Below are 22,101 nucleotides of genomic sequence, written 5' to 3' on the forward strand. Positions count from 1 at the left end.
AGTCATCACTTGTCGTCACGATATCATCACTTTATGCCCTATGGGTTCGCATTTCTCAAGGAGAATGTCCTGCGGTGCGTATTTTATGACCCAATATGTAGGCGGCAGGTAGGTATGACTGGACTAACAGTGGGTAGACAAGATGTCAGGTGACTGAGCCCACGGCTCCGCCCTTCCTGTGAGTCACCGCTAGTTCCGGGGCGGCGCCCGGATAGACGCGACCTCGGCGATAGACGCGGCCCCGGCGATAGACGCGGCCCCGGCGATAGACGCGGCCCTTCAGAGACGCCCACGAATGGAACGCGACGGTGAAACGATGGTTGACATCACAGTCGCAAGGTGGCCTTATTCAGCATCGCGCGCATTTGCGTGCTACTGCTGAATCCACACATGCTCACTATTCTGACTTGTCAACGATTATTTGAGTCATGGAACTTTTCCTTTTTTCAGATAGATATTTCATCTGAAGATTTTATACTAGTAAAATGCCTATTATGATTTACCGATGATATTACCGTTTAGGCATAACCTAAGCTCATCGGTCATGAGCTCAGTAGCTCAGCTGAGACATCGTGTTTTCTATCTTCTGTGTCTGTGTCTGATGACCGGTGCGCAATGTGCATTGCCGTCTCATTCGGCCTTGGAACAGTTTCAGTGTTTCTCTGTGGCGGGAGGCTCGGTGCGGTTCTGTGCTGTTTTGAAGAGAAGTGGTGCAGAAGTTTGCCAAAATTATTTACCAACTTTTGCTCACGAGCTTAGGGTTCGTTGGCTTGACACAGCTCTGTCACCAGTTCACCCGAGGTATAAAATTAAAAATTGGCAGAAGCACTCGCCACATTTCGTGATGGTCAATCGAGCTTTTTGCGAAGGTTTAGCCTGTCTTTGGGGGAAGCGGCAAGGTGTCAGTGTGTGTTTCACTACCTTCGCTCTCGAGCGGGAGTTGAAAACGTGTGGTTCCGGCTAGAATTTTTACTGTCTTCAGTCTTGCAGTACCTATACCTATTTAACATGAACGAACGAATAACAATACAAAGCAAGAAAACGTATAAGCGCGGCTCAAGCGTCAGCGGGCGACCCCCGCTCCGCGAGTCAGCCAAACCCGTGTCGTGTCACCGCCAGGCGGCAGCACTGGTCCGGTGACCCGACCTCACGTGATGTTACAACACTACAGAATTAAGTGTTGATCGTAATTTCTGAACGCTTATATAACTATTCTATTTTTTCACTATTTATGCTGGCTGCTGCAGGGATTAGCCTGGCAGTAGCTTATCAGTCTGCCCAGATATGCTCTGGTAACAACCGGGTTTCGGAAGTTCCCTGTAAACTCGTTTTTTTTTTTTTGTTGTTGTTAGCCTGCCTGAATGATGTCCTCACAATATTCCCAGTACAGAGCTCCTATTTCGCGTCTAGCAAAGACACGGACTGTCAGCGTGGGTAGAACTGTTTACCTTTTACACGCCTACTTACATCCGCAGTACACATTGTATCATGTGTCTGTGAACATTCCGAGTGCGTGGGCCAAACAATAAACACAGCTGTTTTGTGTCATCTTTATTGTACCACCAATCACATCGAACACCAATAAATAAACATTCATCACACAGAGCACATACACCGGCCCTCCATGTCGCCGGATTTGTAAGTACGCCCACGAACCGCTCCAATGTGTTGAGTTGATAGCCAGGTGCCACACAGCGTTGGGCTCACTTATCGCATGAGATAGGTCGAGTTTCATGCCACCTCGTAAATTGGAAAGAGTGCATTTCACGCCCTGCTCAGTTCTGAATTCTCGGCCTCCATTCGCGGAGTGTTACCTTGCCTTCCCGCGGACGGTTTTAGCCGTCAGACACTCGGTCATCCGCTGATCTCCCCACCCTCCTCATGAAGTGGTGCTGGTTCCCGGAGCCCCGGCTACCCACGCGGATTTGGTGACCGGGCGCCGCGGCCTCGGGTGAGATCACCTCCGACTGACCCGGCCAGCCTCCCATCGCGCCACGCCGCCCTTTGGACGGTTAGATCAGCCCTCGGCGGCCCAGATCGACGCCGCCGGCCCTCCCCGAATCAGCCGGCTCTTGGCCCTGGCCTCTGCCCTCAGCTCTGTCGCCGCCGGCGGCCTAATCACTTCAGAAGAATCGACGGAGGTCGGCGGCGGCGGCGCGTTCCTGCGAACTACCCCCGCCCGCTCTCCGGCCGTTCGCTCGCTCCCATGGTAGAACGGGGCTTTCCGCGGAGCGGTGCGAGCTGTGCGATCATTATCACATGGCGGTCGGGGGCTGCGGGATGCTGCACACTGCACAGTGCCGCCGGCAGAGACGGAGAGAGGAGACGGACCGAGTGGTCAGTCGCCGGCCGAGGGCGGCGCCGGGGGCTTACGGGCGCGCGCCGCCCGCACAGGGCGTGCTACCGGACATACGCCTACGTCCGGAGCGCGTCACTCCACCGGGAGGTCTGACGTCACTCAGAGCCTGGTGGTCTGGCGTCACTGTACGGAGATGTGGCGTCACTCAGAGCCTGGTGGTCTGACGTCACTCCGGGCGAAGGTGTGAGGTCACCACACAAAGGTGTGAGGCTACTCTCAGAGGAGGTCTGCCGTCGCCAGAAGCGGGCGGGCGGGCCCAGACGGCGCGTTTGCAGCAGACTGGCGGAGGGCGAGAAATGTGCCGGTCGAGAGCTCCCCTCCGATTTCACCGGGCGCGTTGTATCAGCCTGCGATTACTGGAGCTCGGGAGGGGAGCGAACATTGCAACATCCCGGGACTGGGCGGTGCCGGGGAGGGAGGGTGCGGCCCAGAGCCGTTCGCGGAAGGAGGGAGGAGGGAGCACTCCGCTACATCGTGATCCCCTTCCTCCGCAGGGGTGAGATAATATTCAGACGGGCCAGACGCGGCGATAGGAAGCTGCGCAGCCGCTCCATAAGCATTCACCTGAGATCTGCCAGTGTCGAGCCAGCAACACGGGACGCAGCAAAATACCCTCCACACAAAAATACACCCCACATGTCCGAGACACGCCGACAGTCCCACACACAGACAGTCCCACAGGTAACGGTACGACGTCGGCGACATCAGATGCCGGACAAGTCCTGTCCGCTGCCGGTTTTTCTGTCCGCAAACAAACAGTACCTACTTTCACAAAAACCGGGTATCGCATTTCAGGAGAATACAGCTGATCACAACCGTTCTTCAGTCGACCCTAAATCTAGTGAGATCTTTCTTCCACCTGCCTCTGGAGTGAGGACTTACGGATAGCGGTACACCAGTGTGTACTGTGTACCAATGATCGGACAGCGGTACACCAGTCCGTTCCAATGATCGGACAGCGATACATTAGTCCGTGTTCGACCTTTGGTACACAGGTCTTAGCCAAAGGTCGGACGGGTCTACACAGGTCCGTACAAAAAACAGACAGCGGTACGTACCAAAGTCCGGACTACGGTACACATGCTCATACCAAAGGTCGAACAGCAGTGCCCTGGTTAGCACACTGGATCTTACCCTTCTGTAGACACGCCAACATTTACCGATACCGGACTGCGTGTGCTACCGCTGACCGTTGATCAGTAGCCTGATTCAGCACTGCCGTGCCTGATTCAGTCGCGTCTCGGTGCCTGTTTCAGTCACCTCTCGGTGCCTGGCTCAGTCACCGGTCGCTCCACCGTTTGGCCTTCCTTCTGTCCGTCTCAGTCGGTCTCTGTAGAGAGGTCGATGCCGATGACGCAGCCTCGGGTGGCCTTCAGGAGGCGCCTGAGCCGCTGTTGGTACTGCTGCACCAGCGCCCGCGACGGACCGTGGCGGGCGTGCTTCACGTGACACCGGCCGTGCTGCATGCGCGACATACAGTCGAGAAAATCCTGCCGGCGGGGACAGCAGGGCGGTCAGGATGAGCTGGAGTAGCGCCCACATCCCTACACCTACATCTGCAGCGGTTAGCAACTGAACAGAGGTTACACTCAGGCCCCGACAGTCGGTCAGTGATGGCTGGAATTATACACTCATCTCCTTGTCACAGCCAGTTCCCGATCTCGTAAGGAAATCAGACAAAGAAAAAACTATTAACAATCACTGACATTGTCGCTAAGTCGAGCAGTGTGTGGAAGGAATGGCCTACCTCCTTGGAGGAGCAGCGATGGTCAAACGTCATGTCCGAGGATAACTCTGTGATGAGGTGGTTGCCGCACCGCCGCAGGGCCTTGAACAGACATATTTCTGGAAAACAAACGTGTCGCTTCGTCAGCAACTGCAACCAACGCCAGAGGCTCAAGTCTGATCACCACTCACAAAAAGTCGCAGCTTGAAGATAAGCCAAGGCGAGGCGCTCGCCGGAAATGCAAGCATGCGCTTGAACCGTGGCAAAGATAGCACGTGGTTAATTCAGCTGCTCGTTGCATGTGAACACTCGATAAAATAGCCCGTCTCGATTACTAATGATCACTGCAGTGGATTTAGCACCTACCGTTCTTGTTGCTGAGCCGTTTATTTTTGGCCATCATCTTTTTATGGTGGTGGTGCTGGCGGCGCAGGAAGCGTTTGAGCTCCAGCCTCCGACGGGGAGGCGGGTCCAGCGCCGGCTCCAGCTCCTTATCCAGCTTCGAGCGGAGGTCGTCGACGTCACTGGCGCACATCAGTCGCACATCAGTCAACGTTGGAGCAACGTCAGTCAACGTCGGAGCAAGCCGGCTTGTGAACGTCAGTCACAAGCCGGCCGGCGGCCACATTGTCGGTGCTACGGCAATTTCACAAAAATGACTGTTTATACTTTGTAGGCATCGAGGATGTACGAAAACAGTTAATTCCTCTCAGGTAACTGATACGTGCCCTACGGCTTGTATGCATGACGTCAGAAAATGCGAACAGTTCAACATCATCTTGAGAAGCAGGTGTTGCCCTGCTTTGATGACGAAACCAAGGATCTTTAAGACACCATATGCTCACTCGAATCAGTGCAGCCTTGCATCACCTGTAACTTTAAGTGCCCATATACACGTGCCACTCTGATACGATTGCACTAAACACTTAGCATAGTACGAGGACCCGCCTGTGTAACACGGTCTGGACGTTTCCTAATGGAGTGTTGGCCACAGAACAGGGGCGGACCCGCCCGGCCGCCGGCTGTTCTTGGCCATACACGGTGTGAACTGACACCATTGGCAGACGATCACACGGGCGGCCCACCCAGCGGCTTCCCCCGTCCCGTGTCATTCAGGCATCAGCCGCACCCGCACTGTAGTGTGTAGTGTGTAGTCGCCCGCCGCCCGGCACCGCCCTGAGTTGGACACCCACCAGCCTCGACAACGCCGCCGCCCGCCGTCCAGCCTCCCGCCCTGCCATCCGCCGGTCCCGCCACCACTGGAGGTTGTGCTTACCTGTCGCTCCTGTCTGCGCCGGCCCGCAGGCTGTCGGCCACGGCAGCCACGTGTCTGCCCAGACCGGAGGACAGTCGCTGTCCGGACACCAGGCCGCCGGAGAAGCGGCGCCGCGCCAGTTCGGCCAGCCGCCCGTAGCCGTACGGTTCGGCGGTGGGGGTCAGGACGAGCAGCAGCGCGGCGGCCACCAGCAGCGGCGAGCGGCGCCCGCCGGTCATCTGAGGCACAGAGAGGAACGCAGGGGTGAGAACAGGGTACCGGGGATCAGCGGCGCCGGCCGGTCATCTGCGGCATAGAGAGGAACACAGGGGTCAGTCTGCGGCACACGGGACGGCACAGGGGTCAGCAAAGAGGCCAGCTAGCTTCGAACGGTCCCCACCGGGCGTCTCCATCACACAGAGCGGAACCGCGGCAGTCAGCGGTACAGGGGCCGGTTAGCCTGGAACGGCATTGGGGACGATAAATACAGCGCCGGGTAGCCGCGGAAATGGCACGGAGAAGCTTATTAATCATTAACTAGGACTGGATGAGGATCTGGAAGAACTCGGGGACGGTGAAGGATAATTAAGTTTTTTTTTAATCAGTTTCGGTCAGAGGTGTATAAGGAGCTACATACGTGATCCAGCCTGAGGAAGAATGACTTCGAACAGTTCACAGCATTAGTAACGTAACCGTGTACGCTGTCATTCAGCATCGAAGTCTCCGGAAGTCGGCAACTGTTATGGCTAGATACTCGTAATGCGGTGTAGGGCTCAGGGTATTGGGTGTTAGTAGGGCGTTGTGGCTCCGCACTTCCGCAGTCCATGGCTACGGCACACCACCCCATGACGCAACCGCTCTAATCTTCGGACCACGCAGTGTTATCGGTTCAACTCGTGCACGTCCGACGCACGGCGTTCCCACGGCGACTCCTTGAACTGAGCGTCACTCAACCGGCGCAGCCTCGCAACTCCGGGCATCGTGGTACCGAACACGAACGCTCTGAACCTTTCGCACGCCGTCTTGATGCAGGCGCTGTGGACCTTCGCTCAATATACCCTGCTGTGGACTGTCCGTGACTCCGTATGTGTCTGAATATACAGACACCGAGTGGGCCAACCAGGCGTGTCCCTCCATCTCCATTGGACCGGGAGGCGCCTCAGGAGCACACGGCCGGCAGTGCGAGTGGCCGCCGCCCATTGGTCTATGGTGACGTCATCAGTAGCTAATTACCTACCGATTACACACGGTGAAGTTGTGGCCAACACTGAAACCAAGTCTACAGTCGGAGCCGTGGCCAAATTCGCCTAACCAAACGGCGACAGTTCTCTAGAATCTCTTATATGTAGAGCTTTCACAGCCCTGAGCTACCAATTGCTGATAAGGTGCAATATGACAGTGTCCTGTGAAATTTGGCAGCCCCATTAAGCACAGACGAGAAGTTTTCTGTGAGCGGGAACTACGGAAAAGAAATTATCTGTGAGCTAGGGCCTAAGAGAGCTCTTAGAAAGCTTCGGTAGTTTCTGAGCTGTGATTATCTTAGGATTTCCTCTGAATTCCGCCACAATCGGTGGTCATCGGTTGGTGCAATGTCACTCGGCAGTTGACAGCCGGAGCCGGAACCACTGCCAGCGCCTCCAAATTCCCCATCGGCACGCGCCGATGGTCCGTGAACAGCCCACGGGTCGCCGGCGGGGGCCGGGGCGGGGGCGGAGCGCGGTACACCGTGAAACTGGCGGGAAACCCGCCGTCTCCGGGTGCGGCCGTCGTGCGCGCTCCCGCCGGTGGCGACGGCGGCGCACCGTTTCAGACGCCGCGGCGGCAGGTTGCCGATTCCCGGAGGCGGGCCATTTGGAGCGGGCTTCCCCGGCGTGCCCGTGCAGCCACCGTCGTGCCGGATCGTGCCCGGGTGCGCCGGTGCGTTTCGGCTGCCCGCGGGCGTCGGGCGCACCTCCGGCGCCCCCGGCAGAGAGTCGCGGCTCCGGCCCACGGCCGCGGCGGACTTGGCGCGCCGTGGCCAATGTGGTGTCCCGCGCGTGTCTGGCGCGAATGACTCTCCGTGCGGCCACACAAGTAGCGTGCTAATGTCTTGACGAAACGCTTGCACTGAACTTTAGGTTGTACTCCTGGCTTGGCTTTCTGATGAATGATGACTGCCAAAAGCGCAGTCGATTCGGATCCGAGAGCTCTATTCCCCCTGGATTCTGCAAAGCACTTTATTACCGGTGTCTGTCTGGGCACCTTCACGCTTCACCAGAACTTGTTTGGAATGTCTAGACACCACCCTAACTTCCACAGAATTCGCTGCCTGTGGCCGTCGGCATTTCACATTCAGGGGCACGACACAGGACGCGGCTAACTGCCGTGTCCCACGAGACGGCGCCGCTTTAACGCTGCTCACACTGTAACTTGTAAAACGGCTTTGCTGGCCGAAGCCATCAACGGCATGGCTTTCCCTCTGACGACCCACAGACAATCTACATTTTGTCCGTCTGGGGGCAGTTTGCGGCCCGTCTATACCTCAGCCTGTCCGCGGGTGATTCCCAACCCTGGCCCAGTGTGCGCTGACCGACTGAGGTTTGCTCTCTGACGGCGCCCCACCGCCCACACCCGAGTACGCTCGTCGCGACGGCGGCTAGAAAGTGCCGCGTGCCGGCCGGCCGGCATGGCGTCCAGGAACGCGGCTCAGTCACGCGAGAGGCGTCATAGAGGCTGACCCTGCCGCCGGCGCCGCGGGTCCGTCAGGCGGCTACCTCCCTCCACCTCGGAGACGTCCGCGCGCGCACGTGGCTCGGCTCCGACCCGCTAAACCGAGTGGGAGGGGATCTGCTTCTGAAACTTGATGAGTGGGAGGTGCGGCTACCCAAAAAGGATCGGTGCGCGGTGCCGGTTGCGATAACGTGGTGCGATGAGCGAGCTCCCGCGGCTTCTGAGACGGTCCCGGTGGGATGAAAGCGCCAACCGGAAGACGTCCTCCCGAGACGTGGAGGGCAGTGGGCGGGATTGGAAGCAGTGAGTCTGACAGTGTTCCATTTTTGGGAATTTTGGGTGGAAAATCACACCTAATGGGTAAAATATTTTCATCCCCAAAACCAGGTAAATTGGAATTCTTTCATCTTTGAAAAATGCTCAACTCATGCTCAACAATTAACCCGCGCGGGGCTGGGGGGGGGTAAATTTTACCCCCCCTCGCGAATTTTTGCGATATCTCAAAAACGGCGGCGCGCAGCGCCGCCAAACTTTCAGTACCTTTTCTTACATCAATTTGACACGTTCCCTGAAAATTTGAGCGAAATCCGTCGGAAAATTTTTGAGAAATTGACGTTTTAGTGACGTCATGTTTGTCATTTTCGCCTCAAAAACGGCAAAAGTTCAAACGCCGCTAACATCTTCATTTTTAAAGGAATCAAGACGTAACAAAAAAGGTTATACGTAATTTTACTTTGTCTATCAAATGGCTATCTCGGTTTTTTGAAAATTTTGGATTTTGGCCTAATTTTTTTCAAAAAACTGACTTTTTTGGGAAAATCATTATAAAATCCAAAATTTTGAGTCTATCGAAAAAACCGGAATATATGTCAGAGAAGTGGTCTATGTGCACCTACATACCAAATTTTAGAAGAATCGGTTCAAAAATGTGGGAGTTATTCAAAATTTTATGACGTCACGACACACAATTTTTGAAAAATGACTTTTTTGGAAGTTCTAGACCTCGTACGGAAACAAAAATAGCACCATTCGATTCGCCGTGAAAAACTGCATCAGATAGACACCTTTTTAGGCCCTAACAACCAACTTCAAAATTTGACCTCACTTGACCTGACCTTGACCTGACCTCGATCTGAAATTCATCCAGAGGTGGTCCATATCACTTATTGAGTGTGCCTATTGAATTCTATGAGTAAAATGACCCATAAAACATGTGTCGCACATGCCCTTTTCTATATTTTGTTTTTTGGTGACCTGACCTGACCTGACCTGACCTTGACCTTGACCTCTGAATGATATTGTATGCAACGAATATTGTCTTGGTAGCCTAAGAACACGTTTTGGGCGATGAGTCTCAGTCCATGACTCCATTCTTCGGCAACTACGATGCAAGGCCGATACTGTAGAAACTTGCAATTTGTACCCTTGACCTGACCTTGACCTTGACCTCAAACTTTAAATTAAGTACATGTTTTTAGTAGTTCGTGATGAGAGCTTTCGATTCGCGTTTGAATTTTCCAAATCGGACCGTTAGTTCGGGAGATAACAGGGGGGGTAAAATTTACCCCCCCCCCCAGCCCCGCGCGTTCGGCTGGAGACCCCAGCCCCGCGCGGGTTAACAGCCAGATTACCAGATATACCTAGCAGCGCCATATAGACAGTTAGAATAGAACTTATAGGTTTGCTACATAATACATAATTTCCATGAAAAAAAATCGAAATCAAGGCACAAACCCAACAACTCACCCTGACTGACAACGAAAGAAAATAACCTTGCACACTTCCAGCTGTTAATTCTAACGAATAGTGTTTGTCTTTTCAAACAACCTGCGGTTAATAACAAATATGCGTTGAATGACCTTGATCACCTCAGCTGTTTGTAAAAACCAGGCTTGTGTTCTGAATAAATGCTTTTGGATATTCATAACAACTATGATTAGTGGTTTGCTGCCAACGCAAAACGGATGAGCCGCTGCTTGCGCAAATTAAACACTACCTCTGCATTTCGCTTTTGACTAAGTTGCGCAGGATACGCCTACAAAATTTTCATCTTTGGACCCGCAGTCAGCTGGGCACACCCTGGCACACCCTAGGGATGAATTTAAAACTTGATTTGCTCTAACTTCTTTCATATACAAAATAGGGGTATGAGCAGGGGCGGTTCTCCCATATAGGCAAGGTAGGCAGTGCCTACATTGCCGTCTCCCCTGCGTCTAAATCATCACTATATCGTGGCTTTTGTTTGCTTGATTGCTTTTGTCAAAAATCTTTTGTTTCTCGTTTTCAAAATGCGTTGAAACGAAAGAGAATTTCCTTAACTTTTCAAAAACCGTCACATAAAGATCGTACTACAAGAACCTTGACGAAAACTTTTGCCTAAGTTGTGCCTACCTCGTCCTACTAGATTATCGACTATTGCCATGCTGAGGCTATTGAGTCTTTTGGTAGAAAAGGTCTAGATGGTCGGCACATCGACTAGGTGCTACCTTCTAACTCTCAAACCTAACTTTTTAATATGTCCATTTATCGTAAAATAAAGCACATTTTACTTTATCAATTTTTATCGTAAGTTCAGCGTACGTGGCGTTGTTATGCTTGTTGTGTTATTCTATTGTTCCTTAAACATTATATTGAATGAACTAGACTCCTACTGAGAGACTAGTTTCCCTCTGGCGGCAGACGTGTAAGCTCTAGTTAAGTTGATGGGTTTTTGTAGATGACGCTGCTGTCGCTGCTTGACGCATCCCGACGATCCCGACTAAGCAATAAGGCTGTCTCCCCCCCCCCCCTTTACCTCTATTCCGTATTCAGCTTTTCTGCCTTACCTACCAAGTGCCTACCTACTTTCAATAGGTCAGCGCCGCCCCTGGGTATGAGACAGGTACCAACTTACTCTACATTCATTTCTGATCCTATTGTATCAATTTCACCACAAATTATGTCCGTCAATGGCTTCTAGAGGACTTTAAAGCTCGATGCGTCGGGCCTGGCAGAGGTCCAAGATGAGAAAAGCCACCCTGCGCACACCCTAGGGATGAATTTAAAACTCCGCGGGCTCTGGCTGGTTTCATAGGTAAAATACCTAATGTTTTGAGACCGATGCCAATATATTCTGCGTTTATTTCTGATCCTATCGCATTAATTTCGCCACAAATTATGTCCGTCAATGGCTTCTAGAGGACTTTAAGGCTCGAGGCGTCGCGCCTGGTAGAGGTCCAAGATGAGAAAAGCCACCCTGGGCACACCCTAGGGATGAATTTAAAACTCCGCGGGCTCTGGCTGGTTTCATAGGCAAAATAATGTTTTGAGACCGATACTAATTTATTCTGCGTTCTTTTCTGATCATTTTATATCAATTTCACCACAAATTATTTACGTTATTAGTTTTTAGATGTCTTTAAAACTCGAGGCGTCGGGTCGGGCAGGGGTTCAAGATGACTGACACGCCACCCTGGCACACCCTAGAGATGAATATGAAACTCTGTGGACTCTGGCAGGTTTCATACGCGAAATGAGGTTATAAGACCGGTAATGATGTATTTTACGTTAATTGCTCATGCCTTTGCAATAATCTTACCGCCAATTATTCATTTCAATTAGTTTCTAAAGGTTTTTAAACACGAAGCGTTCAGCCGAGGGAAAGCCAAGATGAATGAAATTGGATACCTTGGCACACCGGGATAAATTTAAGATACGGTATTCCCAGATCTGCCCAATACATGTTCTGAAGCTGGTAGATGGGATTAAGAAGGCCCTAGCTTTTTAATAAATTATTATTAATAAATTTTAATTAATTATAATTTATATAATTTTAATTAAATTATATAAATTAACATATAAATTATAAATAAATTATTAGCGGGTTGATCGTGTGCAGCACAAATTCTTGTTGTGGTTGAATAGCCACACATCCTCGCCATGTTCTTCTCTGTCCTATCCTTCTCTTCTGCATCATTTTGGTATTACATCACTGTCTGTCCGTAGAAACCAACACGACCTGCTCTTCCTGAGGAATATCCTGGCCGGTAAAATCCGTTCTTCTAACCTCCTTGGTAGATTTCCGCTCCATGTGCCGCCGCGATCAACCCGCTCACAGCGGCTCTTCGCCGAGCTTCCCTGGCGCGTACGGACCGTCGGGGATGGTTTTCTGCGCCGACTACCGAGGGCCATGAACGTGTTTTTAACTAGAAGTCCCGCTGATGTTTTTAGCGATAGTTTCTACACTTTTAGAGGACACGTTTTAAACTATGTGAAAGGGCTGGAAGCGGCGTGATCGCATCCGCTGTGCTTTTAGTGTTTCTTGTTTACTAGGCTTTTTAGGCTATTATTTATTTATTTACATCTCCTGTGTTTATAACCCTACGTGTTTTTATCTTCAGTGTGTGTGTGTGTATGTAGGTGTGTGTGTGTTGTGTGTGTGGGTGTGTGCTGTTTTACTGTCTCTTTGACTTCGCCTTTTAAATGGACTTATTGTCTGTTGGCGATTTTAAATATACAAATACAAATCCCTCGCCCGTAGGGGAAGGTGGGGTAAGACGGACCAGCTAAGGTTTGAGGCCACATATCTTGCTACACTGCTCTCGTGATTCATATTATTTATAGTCTTCGGAATGCTCAATCCTTCCTCTGTTGATATGTGTAAAGACTAAATTTCAACTTAAAGACATCTAGGTGGTGGATGCTCTTAAAGAGGGACATGTCAAAAACTCAGACAAGAAAAAACGCGGGGTAAGACGGACCACCCAGCAGTGCCTGCTATCCGTTCATGTGTGTTACACTTCTGCTCTGTACTCTTGTAAGAAAAAGTAACCAGAATGGTAAAATAACAAAATGAGCCTTTATTCTTTACTCATGTGTGATGGAAGTGCAGCTAAAAGCTGGGAACATGTGTGTTGATTGTCGTTTGGCATGAATGCATGCTAACTGAGCACTTGCATGCATGGCTCACATGCAACAAAGACTCCTTCCTGAAAAATTAGCTTACTTAAACTTGTGTCAATGTTTTGGAAAAGAACTTTCCATATGCAGGGTACAATGGACCACCACAGGGTAAGATGGACCACAGTGGTCCGTCTTGCCCCAAATCTAAATTCTGTCATTATCATGACGGATATGTCAAACAGCCCAACATTGGAAAACCTTGCCTTTCCTAAAGTGTGACTATAACTAAGTTTATAACTTTGTTCTTCACAGTTAAGTGCAAAATAGAAACTAATCATGCAAGAAAGGCGCCGTAATTGAATCACCCGTAGACCTCTTATATTAGATCGGTTTGACGAAAAACAACATTTTTCTCAATAACTCAAAAGCTATGCATCCTAGCAGCATGACCTCAAGGTGGCCATTGTTACGAAGGAAAACAAACATAGTGAGTGCATAAAGCAGTAGATACCAGCAGCGGTTCAGCCGGGAGGACTGGTGGTCCGTCTTGCCCCGCTGGGCCGTCTTACCCCACCTTCCCCTATAGGGGGGGTCGAACGAACCACCCCCTCGTTTTTTCGAGAATAACTCGCGTAAAAAGCGGCCGATCGCGACGAAACTTTCAGGACCCTCGAGTCAATTAATTTGACACCTACTCTGAAAATCTCATATTCCTGACCCAAATGACCTTTGACCTGTGACCTATTTCTTGAGGCCATGTTTGGCCAGAATCGCGATTCGGCGAGCCGCTAATGCGTTCCGTTCACTCCCGTTCCGTTTCGGGTGTTCTGGTCAGTTGTGCTCTCGCTTTCCCTTCCGCTTGGGGTGTCCTGATCAGCGATCCTCCGTTCCGTTGCAGTTGCTCTGATCAGTGATCACTGATGCCCTCCGTTCTGTTGCGGGTGCTCTGATCACTGATCACTGATCATTGACGCTCTCACTCAGTTACCGCTCCGTTTCGGTGGCCGGCCATGAGGTCGGTGGCATCCTGTAATCATTTTTTTTTTTGCATCCCGTTCCGTTCCGATATGGATGCCCTGGTTACTGGTTAGTTGCACGCTTTTTATTGCGATATTGCGTATTATGCTGCGCAGTGCACATCGTTCCGTTTGGGGTGCCCTAATCAGTGACCCTTTGTCTAGTCTCATGTAGTGCACCGTTCCTTTCGAAGAGTTGCGTTGACACCGTTTCCATTTTCACTATGCGTAATGAGTACCGACTATCGCTGGCCGTTCCGGCGTTCGGGCCGGGAGATTTCCGGCGTATGTCATGCTGCATAGTGCGACTGCAATTGGATACTCAATACTGCGTCCCGTTCCGTGTGCTCAGAGCAAAGGCACCATTTCCAGTATCATCCGGCCATTGTCATATCTGTTGAAAATGGAAAGCTCAAAGCTATACTGCGTACACTGTACGAATATTACCAGATCAGATGCGAACGAAAACTACATACTTATATTGCCGCATATTATCTCAAATATACAGTAATCTTGGAAGCGGTGCTGCCATATTGTAGGCGCAAAACGTCCCAGAGGCCAGAACCCATGAGCTATACGGTTTCCGGTTTCATAGCGATCAGTTACGTCAACAAACTGCCCATCAGGGTATCATGATTACCTAAAATTTTGTCTGACAGTGTCACAGTGATGACCACGCCTCACGCATTACACAGTCTGAGTCAACTCTGCACTAAATCAATAATACAGGACGACAGAATGATACCCTTTGCAACGGCAAAGACAGGTTCCTTCCCAATTCCTTTGCTTAAAAAAGAAAGAAAACTTCTCCACATGGCACTAGTACCAAAGCCTGCATATAGAGAGAGCTCCCTCACCCGCCCCTCCCCCACCCTCCTTAAGATATGACAACAGATTTCAACAGAATCATTGCATCTTCTGCTTCTTAAAGACCTAGTTCGCTCGCATGATGGCGACTGGCGTCGCGAGGATGGAGGTCCGCGGATGATTTTCTTTAGGAGAAATATGCAGGCAGAAGGACCGTCCTGGATCCGTGCCAGTAAGCATGAGTAGGAACTTAGCAGATGCTGACGGTAATATCTGCTGTCTGCATCTGAAACGGAAAGGAAGGCATTGATTTAAGGCTAGGAGAAGGATGGCCACTGGACAGTCATTCAATTGTGACAATGCATTTTGACTTGTGAGGAAAATGAAATTTCACTGGTTGAAGTAGGTATTCATTCTTAGCTGTATAAGAGACAAGGGTGATTCTTAACTTCATTAGTCTCGATCAAACACAAAGGTTGGGATAAAATGGGACGGATTTCGAAACACTTGGCGATCAGATGCTAAAGTTATAATTCTGCCGTATATCACCCTTACCTATTTGCATCGTCTTTTTCGGTTAGTTTTGGTGGTAAGGAATGGTATGTTCTTTTATTATCAGCCAGCGTAGCGTTACGCCTTTATTGCGAAAGTGATATAGGTTTTCACTTGTTTTTTTTTCATCCTAGATTTTTTTATCATCATCGTCACACCCAACCAAAATCCAATTTTAGAACACTGGTGAGTCACAATCCGTAGCTACCTCGGGATGACGTGCCCGGTGACAAACCATGGCTCATCAGAGACCCTCAGAGGCAATCGGGTCTCCTGCATCGTAAGGTGCGAAAGAAACTCGTATATTTCGTATGTAAACCATTCGCAGCAGGACACGATATACTGCCCACTCAGCCTCCGCAGCGCACTACCTATAACGAGCAAATCGACGGCATGCACCTGCAGCATGCTCTCAGCTCTGTGTCGGTAGTGGTGTAGCCCGCCACTGACTGGGCACAGGCAGCAGGTGGACTTCGGGGAGCGGCCTTACGGCTCCAGTTTCCGGGGCCGCGGGGGCCGCAATCTCGCCAGTACGGCGGGGGTCGGCTCAAATCAGCGGGGTGCAAATGAGGTCGCCGAGCAGCCAGATTGGATCAGACTGTAAAACGGTTATGTGGTCAGACACCGGGTGGCCGAGGAACAATAAAGCGCTGACAACTAGATCACGATTGCATCGTCCGCTGTATTAGGCACAGTTTGCCGTGAATCTTTGCAATGTGGACAGAGCAGCGACTCTGCTGTATAAACGGATGTGTGTATGGCTCGTGAAGCATGCTGTGGCGCCAGTAAACAGCCCATAGATCTGCAGTCACATGTCTCGTCCCTCTCAGCAGCCCGTTGGCGCGGAGCTCGGCTCACTCTCCGGCGTATAACGCTGCTGACGCCGCATGGCGAGCAGCTGCGAGTCCCCGGCTCAGCAGCGGCGCGAGATTGGCTACCGGGAAAAGGGCCTCAACCCTGGGAACTGCACCACACATGTAAGTTTATCTGACAGCGAGTGTCGCCACCACCGGGCCCCACCTCCGCCCACCCTGAGCTCGCCGCTGAGTTTGGTAGCCGCTTTGAGGCTTTTTCTGGCGTGGTTTGAAATGAGCCTGAACGGTGAGGTGCTTCACAGTAAAAAAATAATATGATGTGGAAACAGAGTACAAACGATCCCGCTCACTCCGTAAGCCACCGGATGGACGTCGATGACCGCGGGCCGAGCACCCAAACCCAAACTCATCTCTTCCATGCCGCCGTTCTGTAATCCCAGCTCAGACTGTTCATAAAAGGTGCGTACCTATCGATTCCACGTGTGGTCCCGGAACTGTGTTAATTATGTTTCAGTTACAGTCCAGCCCGAGATCAGAGTCCGATCCTATCAGTCGGCGGTGGGATGAAAGCCGATTACGTGGGCTAATCCTCCCGCTAAGCTGCTCCGCTGGCAACTGCATCTGGCTGACGCTGTGGGCGTCTCTCTGAGACTGCGACGCACGTATGACCATTGGGAGATCGGCGCAGATATGTTCGGCACAAAGTCGTGTCGGCGACGACGAGCCCCCCAATCGCTGGCGGCACGTGCGCCATGTGTGGATCGCCCACGATCGTAAATACAAATACAAATACAAATAGCATGTAGGCAGTTCGTCAGGCGGCGCATCGGTCCTTCAATCCATCCTCTATCCGAGTCCCAGGTCCACCTTGCGGATCAACGCACTCCTCAGTCTCCACCACGCCGAAGTGTGTGTCGTATACTGCGGTCTCGGCGCTTCACCGCCGCGGCGAGGTCACTTCGGCACCGTCTGTAGCAAATCGCCGCAGGGCGAGGTCGCAGGATCATCTGACAGCGTCCCCCGAGATGTCAGGGGAAACGCGCTATGCATAAAGAGCTTGTGCAAACCAGCTATTAACATACCAATTCCTGAATGGTGGCTTGAACACTAAAACCGTGCCAAATGATGCTCACCCATCATCTCCTTTTTTTCTATCACTGCTTCACATCGAAATCACTCCGGTGTTGAACGTTCAATGGCGCTTCCGATAATATATAGAAGATAGATATATGATGCGCAAGCATATAATATATCTTCTTCACAAAAAAACCTATTGAGCCTATTACTTGCAAGTTGTGTTATGGACAATATCGAGCTCAAGAAGCCATGGTATGCCTGTCCTCGAACTCCTCGTTGTGCCTTAAAGGGACCCTCCCACCTTCAAAAAAGTTAATGAATTGGCATGAAAGTGATGTCGCTCGGTTCAGAAAGAGCAAAAACAAATATCTACCAAATTTCATCGAAAAATATTCACCGGTTTTCAAGATATTAGACTTTCACTTTTGTTCACTTTTTGGGATCTCCGCTGTTCCTAGCGACTTTATTTGAAAGTGCGGCATTTGTTGCGCGCAAAGCAGCATATACCACCGCGTGCTACAAAACGTTTTGGTCAAACATTTAAAAATCGTTAGATATCTGCGCTGACGTCACACATTCAGAGGGGTATTCCTATGCATCAGCCCCTCTGAATCAAAATGCTGCAATTTTGAAATTGAATATTTCCGATTTAAGGCATTTCTCGATGTTGTGAGTGCCGAAACCGGTAATTGTGAGCCAGGGACCCCATTTTGGCTATCTCAACTCAAATCTAATGTTAAGGTGGGAGGGTCCCTTTAAAGGGACCCTCCCACCTTAACATTAGTTTTGAGTTGAGATAGCCAAATTGGTGGCCATGGCCTGAAAATACCGGTTTGGGCATTCACAACATCGAAAAATGCTTTAATTCGGAGATATGGAATTTCAAACTTGCAGTTTTCGGATTCTAAGGGGCTAATGCATTGGTATGCCCCCTTAGAATTTGTGACGTCAGCGGAGATCTAACGATTTTTAAATCTTTTACTAAAACGTTTGGCAGCACGCGGTGGTATATGCTGCTTTGCGCGCAACAAATGCCGCACTTTTAAATAAAGTCGCTAGGAACAGCGGAGATCCCAAAAAGTAAACAAAAGTAAAAGTCTAATATCTTGAAAACCGGTGAATATTTTTCGATGAAATTTGGTAGATATTCATTTGTGCTCTTTCTGAACCGAGCGGCATCACTTTCATGCCAATTCATTAACTTTTTTGAAGGTGGGAGGGTCCCTTTAAGCTGAATTACTATTTTAACAAACCTAAGACCAGTTTGAATGGTGCGAACGTTTTTTTTTAGCATGATTAGGTGATTTGAATTGAAATTGAAATAAAATTAATTGAATTGAAGTAAGATGGAAAATTAACTTTTTGCTCATAACTTAAAGTGCTCATACCCCCTAAAAAAATAAACACATCAAAAATTCCCTTGATCTTTTTTTTTGTCTTCGCAAAAGGACAGGTTACTATTCCATCTTATTTCAACTAGAAACCTATGACCACATTGATCACATTGACTGATACGGTTTTAGTAGGTATAATTTCCCGGATTTATATTGTCACTAGCTCACTGCATCATTTAAAAAAAAAAAAAAAATGCATCGTACTTTGACCCAGTACCTTGACCTTTTGTTTGCTCTGAATAAACTTAAGTGCCATATCTCGCTAATTCTTTCTCTTTTCATCCATTTTGCAGCTATACAAAGACAACAAGCATAGGTATCCCAATGATTTAAAAAGACAACAAAGGCAACAAGGACAGCTATACAAAGACAACAAGCATATCCCAATGATTTAAAATCAATATTCGAAAAAAATCTTGCTACAAACAGAGTCAATGCGGGACCACTTAGGCAATCAACATAGTCGTGAGACAGATTGGCGGTCTCCTGACGATGCTGCGAACTCCGCTCCACCGTGCTGCCTCGCCGACCTGCGAGGATGTATAGGTATCTAATCTGAAACAGATTTCCGCCCCCACACCCGGACCCGTGGCAGATTGCCGACGCCCCTCACCTTGGCTATCGCAGTGGTACGGCCTCTCCCGGAGTTCACAGCGCAGATAGTGACCGGATCCCCGGCTCCTCACGGACACCTCCTCGCCTTCTCACGGGTCCGGCCCGACTGACGGGAGGCGCTGTCTCTGCGGCGACCGGCGCGGCGCGGCGCCGCCACCGGCGGGTCCACCCGCCACCCCGGGGACACGGAGTGTCGACCTGCGTCGGCTCCTTCTTCACAGGAACGGACAGGGGATGGAGACGGTCGGAGACACTGCCCCACTGTCCCTCCATAGAACCCAATATGGCTAGGGCAGTGGGAGCATATGCCTATATAGCGCATCACGTCTCCAAAAAGGCTCCCACGGCGGCGGCAAATATAACAATAACGACTTCAACTTGGCTTCCATAATTCATATGCCTTTGTTATGTTGGTTAATGGTTATCATCCTATGATAGGTATGAACAGAGGATGAAGTATGAACTTTGAAAGGTAGCGTATGATAAAGAAGAAAATATTTGCCCAACAGATTTAGGTAGGGTAGCCTGGGGCAAGACGCCCCAGATAATTTATTTTGCTACATAAATTTTGTCCCACATCACCTGAAAGGCCAAATTTGTGCTCAATGCGTTCTTTGGACATTTTACTTTAAATTGCACCCCTCAAATTGATTCACTTATGATCGGACTCCAAGCTAGGAAGTGATTTGTGAAGCAACTGCAAATGGGGCATTTTGCCCCAACCCCAGGGCAAAACGCCCCACGGCCTGGGGCAAGTAGCCCCATACCTTAGATTAAAGATTTAACATGGTAGTTGGCTAAATCTTATGTGAGAGGTCCGTTAGACCTCTGGAGGCACGGCACTGAAGTTAGCACATTTCATCCTTTCAGGTGCTCAGCATATGACACTGTTGTATGAGCAGGTTTTTCACCTACCTCATAAGACCAAATAATAAATTATTGCAATGCAAATGTTAACAAAATACTTCCTTTGCCATCCAGTTGCTGAGAAAAATACACATAAAGGCATAGAAGCTTACTGTTCGCCAGCTACCGAACATTAGAAAGTGGGTAGCCCCAACAACACAAGAGGTAAAACGCCCCAGGGGCTTTTTGCCCCGCGACCTACTGGGGCGTTTTACCCCATCACGTAGTTCGGTCAGAGAACAACGCCTTGCACTCCAGTAAGACATAATTTAACACGAACCAACCCGGCATGATAAGCGTCAGACAATAGTTGTTCAAAATACATAAAAGTCGTTAACCTAATGTGGACCATAAAAGAACGCCATGATTCATAATCTGACAACAAAACATAAAAATCACTCAAAAAACACATTTTTAGCTACATCTCCCGAAAGAGTCATCACAATTTCTTTCCAGTCTGCTCATATAATGATCATATAGTGCACGTTTTATAGAAGAGATGATGTTTCCCCAGAACCCTGCCAGTTCCGAGAAACATCGGTGAGGCGTTTTACCTCGGCGGGGCGACTTGCCCCGGTCTACCCTACCTATATGTTATCATTGCCAGATCAAATTTCCAGACAGATGTTAATAGACGATTGCGGTTGCAGGTCATACTATTAATTAAAAGTGAGACAAAACCCCACACCGAGCTCCGCAGTCCTCGGCACCAGTATATGCCATCCTCAGTATTTCGAGCATTTTCTTCATTTAGGTATTGTCGACCAAAACCATCAGGTGTGCATCCTGAAAACGGATCTGGGCACCTTTGGTCCACCTGAGAACATTCCTCGCCACCTTATACGTTTTTTTAAGCTTACCTTATTTTTAGTGTAAATATGTCGCGTCACCATCAAAGTGCTTCAAAGCGGTTTGGTTGTGTTAAGAGATCGACATACGAGTAACTGTACCTACCGGTAGGTAGGTAGGTATGTAATAGCCGTATGACGTAATAGCCGTTTTCACGACGGGTTATCCGGCGAATGCACCAATGACTTGACCAAATGTGCTCTAAATCTCTTTTACAACAAATACCCTCATAACATGAATGTATTTCAGTGTATTTATCGAAAACAATGTCTGATGACTTGAAAATCAGGTATAAGCATCTGTGCAACTCAAACTGATAATTTTTAAGAAACACAGGCCGTTTTCACGACGGAATAGCAGGCATCTATTTAATCCCCATTTGATCCTTTGGTTCCTCAGGAATTTTAGTAGTTCTTTTTAGTAGGTTCCCCAGCTTTCGAATGAATGGTGCGTTAGTTTGCTATTTTTCCATTAAATATCACATCGATTTACTTTATCTAAGGATTTATCACTAATATCAACATAAAGCGTAAGCACAATTATAAAATTATGAAATTATTAAATACTAGTACAATAGTTAAAAAAAGATACTGAGTTGCCAGGCTACAAAGAATATATTCATTTATGGCGCACGACAGACATTTAGAAAGCAGCGCCCTGTTTTATTGCACGCTGCTAGCCGCTTCCATTGGGTTTTGCAGGCCGACGTCATTGGTCGTTACACGTATGATGTCACGCGACTTGTGGCCTGTCACGGCTCTTTAATGATCTCCACTAAATGAATGCAACAATGGCCTTTTAAGTTGATCTCTGTGGCCATCTGTCTATGGAGCGACCAATATGAAAGTTGGGTGAATTTACCGGGGTTACATGACTATGAGCAAGCAAATGTGTATCAGGAATGGATTTAGGTGGAGAATTGCGCTGGACCATGAGTGCTCGAACGCTCCCAATTCCACGCCGGTTTGGCTTTGGAGCCGAGACAGACGATGCGGGTCAAGGTCACCGCTGGGGTAACGGTGGATTGGCTGCGCCCGAGCACCCGTAACGCGGCACAATTCTCCATCTATGGATTTTCCTATTCGCTCAGCATTGTGATAGGCGTTCGTAATAGCATTTACTCTGCTCATGTACCCATCC

The 22,101-nt window shown here is 49.5% G+C and overlaps 1 protein-coding gene across 1 annotated transcript; it reads right to left on the reverse strand.

Moving 5' to 3' along the window:
* Positions 1-1,538: 1,538 nt before the first annotated feature.
* LOC122369604 lies at positions 1,539-19,317 on the reverse strand. Its single transcript, XM_043344460.1, has 5 exons — positions 19,205-19,317; positions 5,362-5,579; positions 4,452-4,609; positions 4,107-4,204; positions 1,539-3,849 (listed from the first exon to the last, which is right to left on the reverse strand). The coding sequence occupies exons 2-5, from the start codon at positions 5,577-5,579 to the stop codon at positions 3,679-3,681; spliced, it is 645 nt and encodes a 214-aa protein (XP_043200395.1). The 5' UTR covers positions 19,205-19,317; the 3' UTR covers positions 1,539-3,678.
* Between the last annotated feature and the right edge of the window lie 2,784 nt (positions 19,318-22,101).

The sequence above is a fragment of the Amphibalanus amphitrite genome, unplaced genomic scaffold (genome assembly GCF_019059575.1).
Source record: "Amphibalanus amphitrite isolate SeventyFive unplaced genomic scaffold, NRLGWU_Aamphi_draft 001055F_arrow, whole genome shotgun sequence".
Taxonomy (NCBI): domain Eukaryota; kingdom Metazoa; phylum Arthropoda; class Thecostraca; order Balanomorpha; family Balanidae; genus Amphibalanus; species Amphibalanus amphitrite.

Excerpts from the sequence above, each read along its gene's own strand:
- LOC122369604 (XM_043344460.1), bottom strand. The coding sequence starts at position 5,579 with ATGACCGGCGGGCGCCGCTCGCCGCTGCTGGTGGCCGCCGCGCTGCTG. Across the intron at positions 4,610-5,361 it reads GGCGCAGACAGGAGCGACAG|TGACGTCGACGACCTCCGCT; the intron begins GTAAGCACAACC and ends GATGTGCGCCAG. Across the intron at positions 3,850-4,106 it reads ATCGCTGCTCCTCCAAGGAG|GATTTTCTCGACTGTATGTC; the intron begins GTAGGCCATTCC and ends CCCCGCCGGCAG.